General features: G+C 36.0%; 1 protein-coding gene across 1 annotated transcript in view; it reads left to right on the top strand.

The window, feature by feature from the left end:
• The window catches only part of LOC121378988 (maternal embryonic leucine zipper kinase-like), a 30,084-nt gene extending 13,677 nt beyond the window's left edge, over window positions 1-16,407 (top strand). The window contains 10 exon segments of the mRNA XM_041507417.1: window positions 209-307; window positions 1,436-1,603; window positions 1,913-1,996; window positions 5,779-5,895; window positions 8,773-9,082; window positions 10,570-10,696; window positions 11,554-11,719; window positions 12,567-12,670; window positions 13,757-13,956; window positions 15,275-16,407. Of these exon segments, the coding sequence (XP_041363351.1) occupies window positions 209-307; window positions 1,436-1,603; window positions 1,913-1,996; window positions 5,779-5,895; window positions 8,773-9,082; window positions 10,570-10,696; window positions 11,554-11,719; window positions 12,567-12,670; window positions 13,757-13,934 (1,353 nt within the window). The 3' untranslated portion in view covers window positions 13,935-13,956; window positions 15,275-16,407.
• Window positions 16,408-17,110: the final 703 nt, after the last annotated feature.

Raw genomic sequence — 17,110 nt, 5'->3', positions numbered from 1 at the left:
TCAAAATAACTATTGCGCTCCCCCCCCCCCCCCCCCCCAAAAAAAAACCCCCAAAACAAACACCCAACAATTGTTTGGAGATTGCTTTGTTTTTGCATTCAGTACTAGAACTACTTGAACGTAAAAAGCCTTTGTTTTAACATGCTGTTTTTATTTAATTTCTTGCTATTTATATGGAAACTTTCAATGTGATTTTGTTGTATTGCAGGCTGACCTTTGGAGTATGGGTGTCTTGCTGTATGCTCTCCTTTGTGGATTTTTACCATTTGATGATGACAAGATACCGTCACTATACAGAAAAATTCAAGTAACTTTTGTCTTCTCTATTCTTCATGAAGTAAATACAACACTATGTTCTGTGATAATTTGCCGAAAAATTCCTTTACCTGGGTCTACATAGAAAAGAGGGCCAAGCACAATTTTTAGGGGATGTATTATGTTATTTATTTTTTTATACTATGTAAATGAAAAGTATACATACATAGCATGTTATCTGGACCTGGTAATGTAAAGAAAAAAAGAAAGAAATGTTTTATTTAACGATGCACTCGAAACATTTTATGTACGGTTATATGGTTATGGACCACACACATATTGAGAGAGGATACCTGCTGTTGCCATTTCATGGGCTACTCTTTTCGATTAGCAGCAAGGGATCTTTTATATGCACCATCCCATAGACAGGATAGCACATACCAAGACCTTTGATGTACCAGTCGTGGTACACTGGCTGGAGCGAGAAATAGCCCAATGGGCCCACATTGACTACGCATCGAGCAAGCGCTTTTACCACTGGGCTACATCTCGCCCCTTGAATGTAAAGAAATGTCGCCCTTTCGATCTGTCATTTTGATGAGAACCAGAAAATGTTCGAGTCATATGGAACTTGATAATGACACCCAAAGGCAACTAAGTTCTAGTAAAGTAAGACAGAATATTAGTCAATCTGTTTATGCTTTTTCTGGTTAGCATTGTTCGTAAAATATAATAAAAAAGGTAACATGCAGCAGATATGAATGGACATTAAATGTCAGTTACCTGCTGTGATGTATTGGAAAGTCATGATTCGTATACTGTGATGATTTAATTCACTACGGGTCACAGTGCTGTGTAGCATAGTCATGGGGCTAAGTGAAATTTTTGCCCTGTGGTAAAGACCCCACCAGATGCGCGGTCTGTGTGGGATTGATCCCCGTCGTTGGGCCCATTGGGTTATTTCTCGTTCCAGCCAGTACAGCACGACTGGTATATCAAAGGCCATGGTATGTGCTATCTTGTCTGTGGGATGTTGCATATATAATGAAAAAATGTAACAAGTTTCCTGTCAAAATTAAGCAATGTTTGACATCCAATAGCCGATGGTTAATAAATCAATGTGCTCTAGTGGTGTCGTTAAACAAAACAAACTTGTTCTAAGTGAATTTTTGTGTTGCAGAGTGGCAAGTATGATGTTCCGGATTGGCTAAGTAGTGACAGTGCTGACCTAATAGCTCACATGCTTAAAGTTGATCCCAAGAAACGCATCACAGTGCAACAGCTCCTACGACACCCCTGGCTTAGCAAGGGCCTCAACATCCCTGTGGAATGGAAGAGCAAATATAAGGTAATCATTTATGGCTGTGTTTGGAGATTATCTTCATTAGAACAGTAACGTTTTTAATTGAAAAGATATCACTGACTTTGCCATTCTAGTTTTAAGTTCATGGTAATGAACAATACGCTACCCCTAATCCAAAAGGGGGAAAAGTATTTGGAGCACCATTTACTTGGATATATCGGGTTATGCAAAAAGAAAATGGCAATTTACTTCTGCGTAACCGATAAATGGGTCACACAGATTTTTAATTCTTAGAGGCCTGTTCATCCAGTCAGCAAAGTTTTTGGGTTTTTCACCCCCTTTTTAATGTTTTAGCAAACAGTGGACGAGGACTGTCTTACAGAGCTGGCTGTACACCATGGGAAGTCTAAGAAGGAAATGGAACAATTGATTTGTCAGGTAGGTTCTTCTCCAAATACTGTAGATCCTGAAATTAACGGGTCCCCTAAATTAATGCGAGTGTCGGTGGGAAGACTAAAATGCGACATGAAATTAATGCGAGTAGCCTCCCTTTTGCTGGACTATTAAACAATTAGTCTGTCTTGCCTACAATGAACTGTGCTCCAGTTTTATAAATGTATTATAATTTTAATCTTTGTTTTAATAGCATGTGACCCATAGCTTGCTGTACTATTGTTGGATGAAACATAGAAATTAATGCGTCATATCATTAAAGCTGCACACCCTAGTTCCATCCAGCGAAAATAAATTATAATTTGGTTAATCTACAAACCTGTAAGACACTTGGATCACGTTTTTATCAAATGGAGTGAAAAAGCAGGTTTTATATCGATAAATACCATGGGAATCCCCATGTCCCAATTGCTTGAAATAATTTTGAAAGTTAGTATTCTGATGTCACCGGAAGAAGCACAACAATGCCTACGTCACGACAAATTTCACAGACTTGGGGTGCGTTCGTTTCACCTCTCCTGGACATGTTCCAACTGTTCTGTCCTGGTCTTATCCCTAGAGGCACTGATTTTCCGGAATCGCGGACGGAATCGCGGAAATATCTATCTGAAACGGAATTCCCGATTTTTTTCCAAAACATTATTTAACTTTAAATAGCGCATTTGATTAATTAAAAATTATTTTTCGAACTAGAAATTATGGACACCGACATCTGCCTGTGCTACGCTACGACACTAGTACCTTTGTATGTTACGCCAAATGTAGAGTATCTAGACGTTTTACCAGTCGTGTTTTCTTCGCTTATTCCCGGCGATTTAATGGGAAAAACCGAACATTGTGAGCTAAAATTGTCCGATATTTACTCAAGTGAAAGATATGTTATGTTTGCTTATTAATTTTTAACATTTGCGGCATTGCCATATTTCCGATCTCACAAAGGAATGCAGTAATTGCATATTGTATGCCAGGCTTTGTTCAAAATAAATTATACAAGGGAAGTGGTTTATAGTGTGATCGTTTGTAATTATTTTCCCGATCATATCGTAAAGAAAACCGAAAATGTCCGAAGTCTGTGTCGTGGCGTATTCGTGTTTAAATTTAAACCAAAAATAAATACAAACTACTGCATATTTATTTTACACCAGCAATTAATTGCGGTGTGTGTGTGTGTGTGTGAAACAAAAACAGAATTTGTTTAATACTGAAACAGAAAAAACCGGAATTTGTAACATTATGAAACGGAAAAAGGAAAAATCTGAAACGGAAAATCAGTGCCTCTATATCCCCTCTCCAGATATCGTAAGACTTAGCAAAATTATTTGTTTAAGGGTTTGTAATGTTTTGTATTAGACACTTACTTGTCTGAACTTTATTGTTACTGAAAATGTTCACGAACTGTGAAGAAAAATCTCACAAATGAACAACAACAAATCGGATGTTTATTGCGCGAACCGTGTACGAGAAAACAAACTGAACCAAAATGATAACGGTCACGTGATATACCAACGTCTGTGACATTGAAATGGAAATATCCCCTCTAAAAATAGATTGGACCTCGCTTGCTTAACGTTTTTTTCTCGACAACACGTTTTGTGAAAAAATGCAAAAAATGGGTTTCGTGGTTTTACAAATTAATTCAGGTGAATGGAAATGTGTATTCTAAATAATAAAATGTAAGTAAAGTGCAATTTTATTTGTGAAAAATGTGGTTTAATAGCGAAAAACAACGCCGTAATGGTTAACAAATAAACGTAACTAGGGTGTGTCCCTTTAATGTAAGACCGGCCTCGGTGGCGTCGTGGCAGGCCATCGGTCTACAGGCTGGTAGGTACTGGGTTCGAATCCCAGTCGAGGCATGGGATTTTTAATCCAGATACCGACTCCAAACCCTGAGTGAGTGTTCCGCAAGGCTCAATTGGTAGGTGTAAACCACTTGCACCGACCAGTGATCCATAACTGGTTCAACAAAGGCCATGGTTTGTGCTATCCTGCCTTGGGAAGCGCAAATAAAAGATCCCTTGCTGCCTGTCGTAAAAAGAGTAGCCTATGTGGCGACAGCGGGTTTCCTCTAAAAACAGTGTGAGAATGACCATATGTTTGACGTCCAATAGCCGATGATAAGATAAAAAATCAAGGTGCTCTAGTGGCGTCGTTAAATAAAACAAACTTTACTTTTTTTACTTTAATGAAAATAACACAAACTCCCATTTTTTGCATTAATATTATAATCACATTAATATTTAAGCTAGATACAAACAAAACATCAGTCCAGTTCATATTAATTAAGAAGTGCTGTAGATCCTAAAATTAATGTGATTATAATATTAATTGCATTAATAATTAATTAATATTAATTGCATTAATAATATGAATTACAAATTGATATCTTTGGTGGGTTTTTTTTTTTTTTTTTTTAACTACTTGAACATGAGGCTATAACTTAGAGTACTTTGTGCACACATGGACATATAGATCACACTTTAAACTTTTAGGCCTCTGTTTAAGATTTTATGTCAAAATTCTTCCACTTTCTAACGACGTTAACTTTGTGGTTGTTTTTTTGGCTGATGCCTGAAAAATAGTTATGTTTTAACAATTCAGCACATGTCACACAAGCCATCATCGTTTGCCATTCTAGTTTTAAATAATATTTATATTTATTTACTATGATATTCGTTATATCAATTTTCTACACTTTTAAATTTTGTTTACCATTAATGAAGCTTTAATACTGTTTCATTGAAGTTTACTTTTTAGCCATCCAAACTAAGCAATGAAGTTTATTTTTTAGCCATCTAAACTATATAATAAATATACAGAACTTCACATACGTTGTTTTCGCTTCCCATTTATTGCACAAGTTTATGTTCTTTCACAAAATAAACGAGTGCAATAAATAGAAAGTGAAAACAACGTATGTGAAGTTCTGTATTTATTACATACTTTCTTTTATGTTTTACAAAAACGGTTTTTAATTTAACGTCATAACAACACTTTGTTAAATCTATGATCAAAACTCCTTTCATGAATTTGCTTAATGTTAAGAATCATACTCTGCAGCAGTCTTGTGTAATGATTCGAATATGATGTGACATCATTTTTAAATCATATATGACATCAGTAAATAAAAGGCGCTGACTGCAGTAAAAATAAAAAGGGGATTCCCCATATAAAAGTTCCGGTCCAGATTGCACATATGTGCAATACAGCATACATTTATTACACCGTTTGAAAATGTCTTTATCACTATAGTAAGATTGAATAGTTATGTAATAAAGAGTTTTATTACCCATATGGGCAGAAAGAAGTGGGGGAACCCTTCTCCCCCCCCCCCCCCCCCCCCCCCCCCCACCCACATTTCTTCCTTTAGATATGTTTTGACATAATCAGTGTTTCACTATAGGCTTTGATGTCGCAACTGTTAGCTGATAATTTTTGTGCGTGTAGCGGTTAATTAAGTATAAGAATAGTTTCCATAGTGGCTGCCAAAGGCTCGGGAAGGAAAACATCAATTCACTCATGCAAGATCAACCTTATTGTCACGTAGCTTGTTGAGTATTCACCAAGTCCAGAATATGTTGTGTGAGAAAACTCACATTAGATCTGTTGTTAATTTTTTCCCTGTGCATGTTTAGTGTTATATTTGGGAAAATTTAATATTTTAAAAATGTGTTTTATGCCGTAGCTTTGCATTCCCCCTTAATACAAGTAAATTAAGTTTACGATGTACTGCATATTGATTTTGTTTATGTGTAATTTTATTCCAGTGGAACTATGATTACCTAACAGCTACATACTTCCTGCTGTTAGAGAAAAAAATGAAGGGCAGACCAGTTCGACTGCTGTACAGAATGAGTTCCTACACTGGGACGCCAAGACCTAAGGTATTATCAATCGTTTTCAATTTAATTCTTTTTTTTCTTTCTTATTTTTCATTTCTCCTCTGAGGTGTACTTACTTTCACTTTGATGACATCTCCTGTCTTTCACCAATCCAGACCGGCCTCGGTAGCGTAGTGGTAGGCCATCGGTCTACAGGCTGGTAGGTACTGGGTTCGGATCCCAGTCGAGGCATGGGATTTTTAATCCAGATACCGACTCCAAACCCTGAGTGAGTACTCCGCAAGGCTCAATGGGTAGGTGTAAACCACTTGTACCGACCAGTGATCCATAACTGGTTCAACAAAGGCCATGGTTTGTGCTATCCTGCCTGTGGGAAGCGCAAATAAAAGATCCCTTGCTGCTAATCGGAAAGAGTAGCCCATGTAGTGGCGACAGTGGGTTTCCTCTCAAATCCATGGCTGTTAACTGTCCGCCGTGAGACGGATTTCCGTCGTCAAAGAAATTGTGGAAATTATTTTTCTCAGTCGTCACTTCGGCTGTTTTCGAGTTCCGTACTGTCAACCCGATCACTTCGGCCGTTTTCTTTGCCCCACTGACCCCCCTTTAGGTACCTATCGGATGGGTATAATCTACCATACATTTTGGGGCCGATGAACGACCCCATTCCCCTAACGTAAATTCCCAATCCATTATCAAACCTTTTCCCAATTACGACCCAACAGTTTCCCAATAAAGATTCCCAAAGTTGCTCTTATCGCGGATACTTGAACTCATAAAATGTTTTTAAAATTTAGCTAATTGTATATTTAAAAAAATAATTACATCGAACAAGTTTCGTTTTGGTTTTCCGATCGATTACAAACACGTGACGAACAAGTCTGACCTGGATATGCAAATTAGTTTTATCCTGTTTTGATACAGTCTGTTGTGTCGTAGTTTTTAGTAATAATGCCTACATTGTCTGATATAATACAGTTTTGGTAGAAGAATACAACTTTTTGTTTTGTTAACACATATTTGGAATCTATCGCAACACGTCCAATCCGCTATTTACATAGTCCGAACGGACGTAGAAAGTAAAGTATTGACTTAATGTGCACCCTGCACTATCATTTGCTGTGCTATTTTAAGCAGACGATCTTATTTTGTAAAAAGGTGTGTACATATGTTTCGTATTTTTTTTCTCAAATATTTTTATTATTATTATTTATTTTTTTTATTCATTTTTGGTATGGTTTTTGTAATTAAAAAACAAACAAAAAACGTTACTACAGTACAAGTGAAGAAAAAACACCTTTAATTTAAATGTGCTACTCGCTCCCTTTGAAGTAATGGCCGTACATCATATGATGAACAGCACGTGCGAGTTTGTGAACACTGTTACAATGTAATAGTTCTGCTGGGAGATATTAGATTGCGTATTATAGATATTGAAACTTAATAAAGTTGATCCGGTCAAATATAACATTTACTGACCAGCGGTATGTTACTTCTTTATTATTTACGATTTAATAATGGGATCATTCGAGAACTACGCAACGTGCACTAAGGAGAGTGGGAATTATGGGATGTGACAAAACGTAATGGGGGGGGGGGGGTTGTGGTGGTGGTTATTGTGCAACGTAATGTTAATTCATAAAGTAAAATGCAACCAGTCATTACCATTTTATTTTAACATATATGTATTACTAAAGACCCCAAAGTAAAATATGACACGGTCACAAAACGTTACAAGGGGAGAGGGGTATTGAAACTGCAAGATTTTGCGTTACGTATTGTTATTTGACACAAAGATCAACAAAGGACTATTCAACATTAGCGTAATGCAGTATCAGACATTGGCTTTTACCTCAATTTTTAACGACCCCCTCCCCCTCCCATAATCCCGGGACATTTTTACCTTTTTGAATATTTATTAATAAGCTTAAAAGGTTCCTGTGTCATAGGGCCACTACAAAGAAGTGCCCCCCCAATAGGACTATTTCCCCAGTGGCCTACGGGGGGTGGGGGGTTGGGGCATGCCCCGCCATGTCCCCCGTCCCCCCCCCCCCCCTATTTTTACCCGCTTATTTAATAAAAGTTCCTGTGTATATCCCACTACACACTGCAGGACCCGTCAAAATACAAAATCCTGCCTACGCCTCTGCTATTTTGGACCCCATTAATGTTTTTGTCCAATAAAATAAATAACATGGTGTGGGATGGGAGAAATACATGTTTAAAGTGGAGAACAATTGTCATATAAAACATTACCATTTTGAATGCCCTGTTACCTTGAAATTTCAGTCACAACATTTTACTTTTGTTAACAGCCATGCAAATCTGTGTGGTCCTTAACCATATGTCTGATGCCATATAACCGTAAATAAAATGTGTTGAGTGCATCATTAAATAAAACATTTCTTTCTTTCACCCATCCAATTCTACAATCCCAAGTCTACAACTCCTTGTCCTTGTCCTTGTTACCAAATACTTATTAGCCCCCTTAGACCTACTGGTCCAACCGGATAAGACTAAAGGTTTCATCACCATCCTTCTGTCGGTCTTTTTTTCGCAATACCTCAAGATAGTGAGATAGTGAAATTTTGTGTGTATCTTTATCATTTAATGTTAAAAATCATGTTGGACATTCATTTCGATTTACCCATTTTTCACAAAGTTATGGCCCTTGAACTTAGGAAATCCACAAATTTGTTTTTACAGACTGTTTTTTCACAGTATCTCTTATTAAATATACATTTTGTGTATAGCTTCATCATTGTACTGTTACAGATCAAGTTTGACTTTCATGGTGATTTACTCTTATTTTCCTTTTAACAAAGTTATGGCCGTTGATCCTAGGAAATAGGAAAATTTTTTGGCCTGGTAAGCAACATGTAGCAGTAGCAGTACTCTCAAAATGCTTTGGGTTTTTTTCAGTCCAAGTGCTACAGTTCCGAGGAGGAAATTGATGTTCCAAATTCCCCTTACATCCTCACGCCAACAGAGAAAAGAGTCAACATGGAAAACATACAGAAAGTGGCACAACCAGCAGGAGAAAGACGGGTCAAAGGTCGTGCACGGGAGCGGTTGCCATTTTCAGACGGCAACGAGAAAGATGACAAAGAAAACTTTCTCGTTCCTCAGAAGCCAAAGTCTCCAAAAACAACCAGGATTCCACAGTTCAAGAACAAACCCAGGTCCCCTCTTATGTCAAAACACTTGAATGTTTCCTCCATGGATGACAGTAGTAAGTGTAAAAAAAGCGAATCTACATTTCCCAACCCGTTGTTTGACTGTGGAGCTCTATTGAAAGGTATATATTTCAGCAGGGAGATGTATGTAGCTGTCGAAATGCCTGAGCTTGTGTATCCATATATAGCTTGCATGGCACAACTGGCAATGACAGTCTGTTAGCTACCACAACTTGCCTGAAGTTTTTTATGTCCTGCTCTCGTAATCTGTAATGCGGAGGTCAGTGGTTAGATCTGCGAGATGTTTTTACTGTGATAATAGATGAGAGTGGTCAAACAATTTTGGTTAATTGCTTTTTTTAGTGATAAAAAGACAATTGTAGAAAATAAATTGCAGTTAAAAAAATTGGATAATGCAAAGACTTGGAAAAACCTCCACACCAAACCTCCCCCCCCATTCAAAACCCCCCATCCATTGTTTGCCCTAGAATTTAAATTTATTTGGGATGACAAACACATGAGGGGTTCTGAATTAAGCATCCAATCATCCTTGTTTTTGTTACCTTCCATAACTCTTAAAGTTTTAGAAAAATAAGCAGGGATGGTGCAAAGTTTGCTTGGAATATAGGAGGTAGGGTGGAGTGGGGAAACTGCATGTACTCGATTTAGTAACAAACTGTACAAAACCAAACATTCCATGAAAAAGCTTTTCCTGGTTACTGTGATAAAAAGTTAAATTATTTTTCATCTTGTATTGCTTTCTGTGTAACCTCTTAGAATAGACCCTGCACGAGATGGCTACAAATATCAACCCACTGAATATATATGCATGAGTACTCCTGCTTGTTTGTATTAATTATCTTAGTTTGCTTCTAATTCCTAGCTTGTTGCAGATATAAAACACAAAATTTCCCAATTTTCTAACAACATATTTGTAAAATGTGGATTGTTTTGTTCATTTATGGTAATGACTTATGATTAAAATTATATTTTATTATAGATACTGTTGAATTTACAAGTGAACGATGGGAAATTTTTAAAGTTTTATTAAACTCTATATACAGTGAAACCTCTCAAAACTGGACCCTTTGTAAACCAGAATTCCCTCAAAACCGTAAAAATCAGTACATAAATTAACCTCTATAAACTGGATACCACTTTAAACTGGACATTGTACTTGGTCCCTTGGGTGTCCGGTTTAGAGGGGTTTCACTGTAGATATATATATATATATATATATATATATATATATATATGAGTAAATGTTGAACAGTTTAGAGACTGGAATTGTTTATATGATGTGATACCAATGAAACTGTCTGCACTGAAAATGAGAATATGCTGAGAATAACTTGTAGAATATTTCTCTTATATTGGGGATTGAGGTGTGGGTGGAGATGAAGAAAAAGAAAAAAAAATTAAATTAGCAAACATTTTAAGTGTTGGCCATCTTATTAGAAATTGCTGCATTTGGTTATTTTCTTACCCAGATCAAGTCACGTTTCCCCAACTGTTATAATAAGTTTGTTTATATTATTTGCAGTCTGCACTCCTATCAAATCTGTTGATAAGAGTTACGTTAACACAACACTGTCACCATCCCGATCATATGATTCACAGCTGAATGCTTTAAGTGCAATTGAAAACAGCCCCATCTGTGCTGGAAAGAAGTGAGTTCTGTGGATCTGTGGTGGTTTTTTAAAAAGTTATTATTGACAGTAATTTGAAGAAAAAAAATTCTAATGAGAACAAAATTGAAAGAGAGTTGCGAGTTTGCTCTGACTAACATGTTTCCAATTAGTAGACCCTTTTTATTAATGACTAAAATTATTTTTCTCACTTAGAATACCAGTGTCTGTGTATTCAATTTGCTTCTGGCATCCCAATGTTTCTTGTAGCCCAAATTGAATTTTATCTCCCAGTAATTTCCTGCATTTTGGAAAATATATATTAGGATATAAACTGAAAATTTGGGTCACTGAAAATATTGTGATGTCCAGATTGAAGCACCTCATTGGACCCATTCTCTCATTGTCATTTCCCTCGTCCCAACCAGAGCCCCACGACTGGTATATGGGCTGTTCCGTCTGCTTAGAAAATGCATATAAAAGATCCCTTGCTGCTATTGGAAAAATGTGGGTATGATATGGTGTGAAACATTACCAAAATGTTTGACATCCAATAGCCAATGATTACTAAATCAATGTGCTTAAATAAAATAAACTTTAAAATGTAAACATGTTCCAAACATCTTAACTATGCCAACAAACTGAGAACATTCTCTCTAAACTTAAAATTTCAGTTTAGGACACCGCTTGTTTTCATTCCTTAAAAGCTATTTTTAAGGGGATATGATACTATTTGGTCAAAATTTAAAAGTCATTACACCTTGAAATTTTCACATAATAATTATAAAATATCATTATATTACTGGAATATCTATCCCCCAAAATTCATAGGTTACCAATGTGCTCTAGTGATGTAGTTAAAAACTGGTGGTTTTTTCATTTACAATACTGTTTTTTAGAACTACATCTGTAGACGAAGGGTTGTGCCGAGCACACATGTCGACTCCCGGCAGCGCGTCCAAGTTCAAGAAAGGCTCTGTGTTTGGCAGTCTGGAGAAAGTCTTCAACATGCTGACTCCAAAAAAACAAAAAGGTTCCGCAGATGTCGCTCCGCGGAAAGTTAAAGTAGGTGTTTTATTTTAGTCATTTAGTCACTATTGAGTCATTAGTTAAATTTTACACGCCTCTGAAATTTATCAAATCATGACCAAATTCTGTCACTACTTATGAAGAATATAAGACTCCATAATATGTGATCATGTGGGATAGAAAAAGTAAACCTGAGGTGGTGGAAATTTAGACTCAGGGCGAGGCTGGTTAAATGCAATAATGTCATAGCATATATATGAAAGAGAAATTTCTATTAATGGTTTCTTTCATGGGATAACTCTGTCCTATATACCTAAAACATAGTCACAACTACTGTTTGAAACTTGTAGTAAAACATCTGGTTTTTTTTTTATCTGTTTTAATATTTGTGACTTCTATATTTATTTTTCACAATTTAGCACAACTAAGTTAGAATTAAAATTTTAAACTTATAGTTGCCCATGTAAAGCAAACAGTTGAAGTTGTCAAACAATGGGGATTAGTGATAACCTCAGCTAATGGTAAGATGCAATAGAGATAATGAAGACATCGCTTAACTTATGAAAAGTATGTGTTAATGTGTCAGTGTTATGAGATGCTTTATGGCCATTTTACAAAAGAATTCATTGTTGATAATTAAGTGTTCTTTCACATTTCTAATTTCCAAAACTAACTAAAGATTCTGAAATTGTAAAAAGTCACACACATTCCTCAAAAACACCCAGCAGACAAAAGCAAAAATTTTGCACAAAAAGCATGCACATTACTTCCAAAGATCAGTTAACTTTGATAAAAGTGAAATGATTTGCCAGCATAAAAAAAAACACCTGAAATGTGGTCATTAGCCAGTAACTATAGATATTGTAATGTGTTGTGTTTCCAGTCGCTGCATAATGTGTACCGCACCAATGAGTTCAGTCCGGAGTATGTGTTACGGTGCATGAAGACCACCCTGGAAAAGAAGTGCATTCCTTACAAGCAGAGCGAGTAAGTCTATTTTGGACAGTCATTCAGCTGTTGAGCATTACGGCGTCGTGGTTTCAGTCGGTTCAAACAAGGTACTGGGTTTTTGCCCAACTGGTATTTTTTAAACAGATACCCTAAACCCTGAGTGAGTGCAGAATGGAATAAGCTGTCTACTTAAGCAGTTTTAACTGGTTCAACAAAGGCCAATTTCTAGATCAAGGTAAATCCCTTGCTTTAAATTAATAGCCCATTTTTTGGCGACATGTTTCCTCTCAAAATCGTTTTTAACAGAGTTTGATGCCATATGAACGTAGGAGATGTGAAAATTTGCTTGCATCGTTAAATAAAACACTTTTGCATTCAGCTGTTGAGATACGACCCAAGATGAAGTTTTTCAAACATATCAGCTTTATGCATTTGTATATAGCTTGATCATTTGTAATAGCTGTTTATTAATTTTTATATAGCTCCCAATTTCAAGATCATTTGTATATATTTTTACTGATCAAGTTGAAGTTTTGTGGTTTTAACCAGTTTTTGAACGAGTTATGTGAAAAGCCTTTGGATTTAGCAATGCCTGGAGATATCAAATGAAATTTTGTTGGGCCCGTATATAGGGGATCATTTGTATTAGCTTTAGCAGTAGTTTTTTCAAAATGATTTTTTTCAGAGTTATAGCCCTTGAATTTAGGACGTACGAAAAATTGTTGGGCCCGGTAGGACATTGCTTTAGCAGTACTCCAGATCACCTCCAGATCATGAGCTGAAATGTTTGTATAGTCTTATCATTTACTCTTACAGATTAATATTGACTGTTATAGTGATTTACTCATTGGCCCTTGAACTTAGCTCAGGGAATACAAAATAAATTTGAAGCCTGGTAGGAGACATGTATTGCCTTAGCAGTACTCTCCGAAAGCTTTGTTTGCTATAATTTGGTAGGAATGTGGCAGAAGTGGCTTTCCCCTCTCACTTTCTTATTTAAATGCTGAAGGAGCTGCAGTTTAAACTTGCTGGGGTGTCGTTAAATTTTCATTTTATTTTTCTGTTTAACAACAATTCTGATTTATTGAATCTAAAATAGTTAAACACTTTTTTTTCCCCCAGCTTTGCCCTGCGGTGCACTGTCACTGACGACTGGGGTCGAGTGCGACTTGCGTTTGACCTGGAGGTTTGTGCCATAACAAAGACACCGTACATTGGGGTGCTCCGAAAACGAGTCAAGGGCGACATGTGGCACTACAAGAAACTCTGTGAAGACATTCTGAGAACAGCAAAACTGTGATTAGTTACAGACTTACATGCAGGTACAGAGGATTTCAGTTTTGAAAATGTATTGTTGTTTCTTTTGTTTCCAGTTTTGGTGTATCACAGGTGAGAATGGTAAAGACCTCCTTTACTTTCCATCACTGGTTAGCTTAAATCAAATTGTTCACATTTATGGTCCCAGTGGGGAAGACCTGGCGGTCCGTCAGGAACATGACGGCAGCAGCTTTCTTTTTTAGAATTGTAAACCAAGTCTCACAGCTGCTTACAGTTTACATGTGTATGACCCTTGTCAGGGTTTCTGCCAAAGGGTAAAACGGGTATGGCGCCATACCCAAAAGGTTTTGCAGATGTTTTTTTTTTAAAATTAACTTTTTGATAAAATTAATTACTCTTATCATTACTGTATGATTTTCTTAACCCTAAACAATCCATTTTTTTTTTCTGAGGGAAGCTCCCCATGCCCCCATTTGACTCTGGTTGCATTCAATTCTATAGCACTATAACCAAAATTTTCTTTCTCGCAGAAACACTGCTTGCTGATATTGGTTAGGTTTTATTTTTGTCCCATCCTGTGCTCCATGACTGGTATACCAAAGGCCATTTTATGTACTGTACTGTCTGGGAAAGTGGATATAAAATATCCCTGGCTGCTAATGGGGAAAATGTAGCATGTTTTCTCTGTGACTACTAGTACTTGTCAAAAATTACCGTCCTCGGTGGCGTCGTGGCAGGCCATCGGTCTACAGACTGGTAGGTACTGGGTTCAGATCCCAGTCGAGGCATGGGATTTTTAATCCAGCTACCGACTCCAAACCCTGAGTCAATGGGTAGGTGTAAACCACTTGCACCGACCAGTGATCCATAACTGGTTCAACAAAGGCCATGGTTTGTGCTATCCTGCCTGTGGGAAGCGCAAATAAAAGATCCCTTGCTGCTAATCGGAAAGAGTAGCCCATGAAGTGGCAACAGCGGGTTTCCTCTTAAAATCTGTGTGGTCCTTAACCATATGTCTGACGCCATATAATCATAAATAAAATGTGTTGAGTGTGTCATTAAATAAAAAACTTCTTTCTTTCTTTCTTGTCAAAAATTACCAAATGTTTAACATCCAGTCGATGATGATTAATAAATCAATGTGCTCTAGTGGTGTCATTAAAAACTTTAACATCCTTTGATTTTTGTTGGTAATGGGGAAAATTTTGCAGGTTTCCCCTGAGGAATATCAAGTTTAAAATCAGTGTTAAAATAGTTAATGATTATTTAATCAGTGTCAGCTAGAGGTGTTAAACAAAACAAAAATTTACATGTATGACAAATACCATTATGTATTAAAATGTTTGTGTTTGCTTCTTTCAGTAATGTCTACAAAGGTAACTGGTATGTATATCTGGACCATACAGACAGAACTGAGAGAAACACTTCCATGATGTGCTTAATACTTGCCTCGAGATCATTTTTATAGTATGCACTGACACACACAGTCATCAAGTATGCAGCATGTAGTTGGTGCAAGAATATACATACAATGCAGCTAATGACTTTATTTTGATCAAATGTGATGTGTAATGTATTTTATACCATGTATCATGTGAACAAAGTTTAAAGGAGCATTACAAAAACACTTAGGCTTGCTTGAAAATTGTAATGATGAGATTTAATATGCTTTAAGTATACACCGTTCATTATTTTAATTCTTTTATTCATTTCATTATTCATTCATTCATTTATTCACTGGAGTTCTTGAATTCAATTGGCTCTAATTATTCGGTTTATGTTTCAAATGAAAGGACAAATATAAATTATTTCAGAGGACATAAAGTGATATTGAGTTTGATGCTACCTAAACAAATTTTATTCTTTAAGTATTGCCTGTTTCCAATATCCATGTTACATTTGGTTCACTGTAATTGAAACAATGTTATACAAGGAAAGTAATAGATTTCAAAGTTGGTAATTTAATGAAAACAATTACTGAATCTGTATATTTGAAGCTGTCAGTGTTTTCAATCTTTTTATATATAATCTAATATACTATTAATAATTAATTAAAATATATGGATAATACTAGTAAATAAAAAATGTTTCTTAGAAAGCAGTATTGTGGTACACATTGTGTTAATTTTGTACTAGCCTATTTTACAAAATTACAGAATCGGCCAGCTTGAAGAAAAGTTAATTTAAAATTTTACCATTTTATTAATGCTTTTAATTTATGTCGGCCTATGTTTTCTGTGTTTTAAATAGTTTAATTACATATGTTATTATCTAATTAATGTTTATTTCAAAACACTGACACAATGAGAGTGCCCCCAAAATTACATAAATCTTGAAGATTAACTATTGAAGATTTTAACACATCTTTTGTTGGTGAGCCCATTGGGGTATTTCTCGTTCCAGCCAGTGCACCATGACTGGTATATCAAAGGCCGTGGTATGTGCTATCCTGTCTGTGGGATAGTGCATATAAAAGATCCCTTGCTCCTAATGGAAAAATGTAGCGGGTTTCCTCTGTATGACTTTAAAAATGACCATATGATTGACATCCAATAGCCGATGATTAATAAATCAGTGTGCTCTAGTGATGTTGTTAAACAAAACAAACTTTAACACATCTTTTCCCAAAGTGAAACTGAATCACTTGGATGTATATAGTTTAAATTGTGTTTGTGTATTGTGTAGAGATGTAATTACTATTATTATTACTTTAATATAATGATTTTACTATGTGACCATTGATTTGGAAAGTGTTTAGCAGAATTTAGTGCTGTCTTTCTGTATTTAGACCTGTCTTAAAAACAAAGGAAATTATTGTAGTCAAAATAAGTTTAGTATTCAGAATACAATTCAAATTATGGAAATTAAGTGATTTATTTCTCAATTAGAAAACAAATTTGTTGACATTCCCCGAATCCGGAATGTTATTTGTTTTTGTCAAGAAAGATTATTCTAGGTTTTCTGGTTTCTGTTGGTATCTTACCTTGTTGTCTTCACATTCCTGTCCACCTAAGTGGTTGTACTCTGTGATGGAAGTGGGTTAGTGAAAAGTAGATTTCCATTTTTCTCGTATATTAAGTAATTTACATGCATTTGACGGATATATACGGGTTATGCAAATCATGGAAAGTCACTGACTTAGCAAATGTCATTTTCCGGGCCTGGAAATTCTTGGACTTTAGATTTGATCATGACAGC

Source organism: Gigantopelta aegis, chromosome 8 (genome assembly GCF_016097555.1).
Source record: "Gigantopelta aegis isolate Gae_Host chromosome 8, Gae_host_genome, whole genome shotgun sequence".
Taxonomy (NCBI): domain Eukaryota; kingdom Metazoa; phylum Mollusca; class Gastropoda; order Neomphalida; family Peltospiridae; genus Gigantopelta; species Gigantopelta aegis.
The sequence above is the reverse complement of the archived record's forward strand: the minus strand, read 5'-3'. Positions and strand labels throughout refer to the sequence as shown.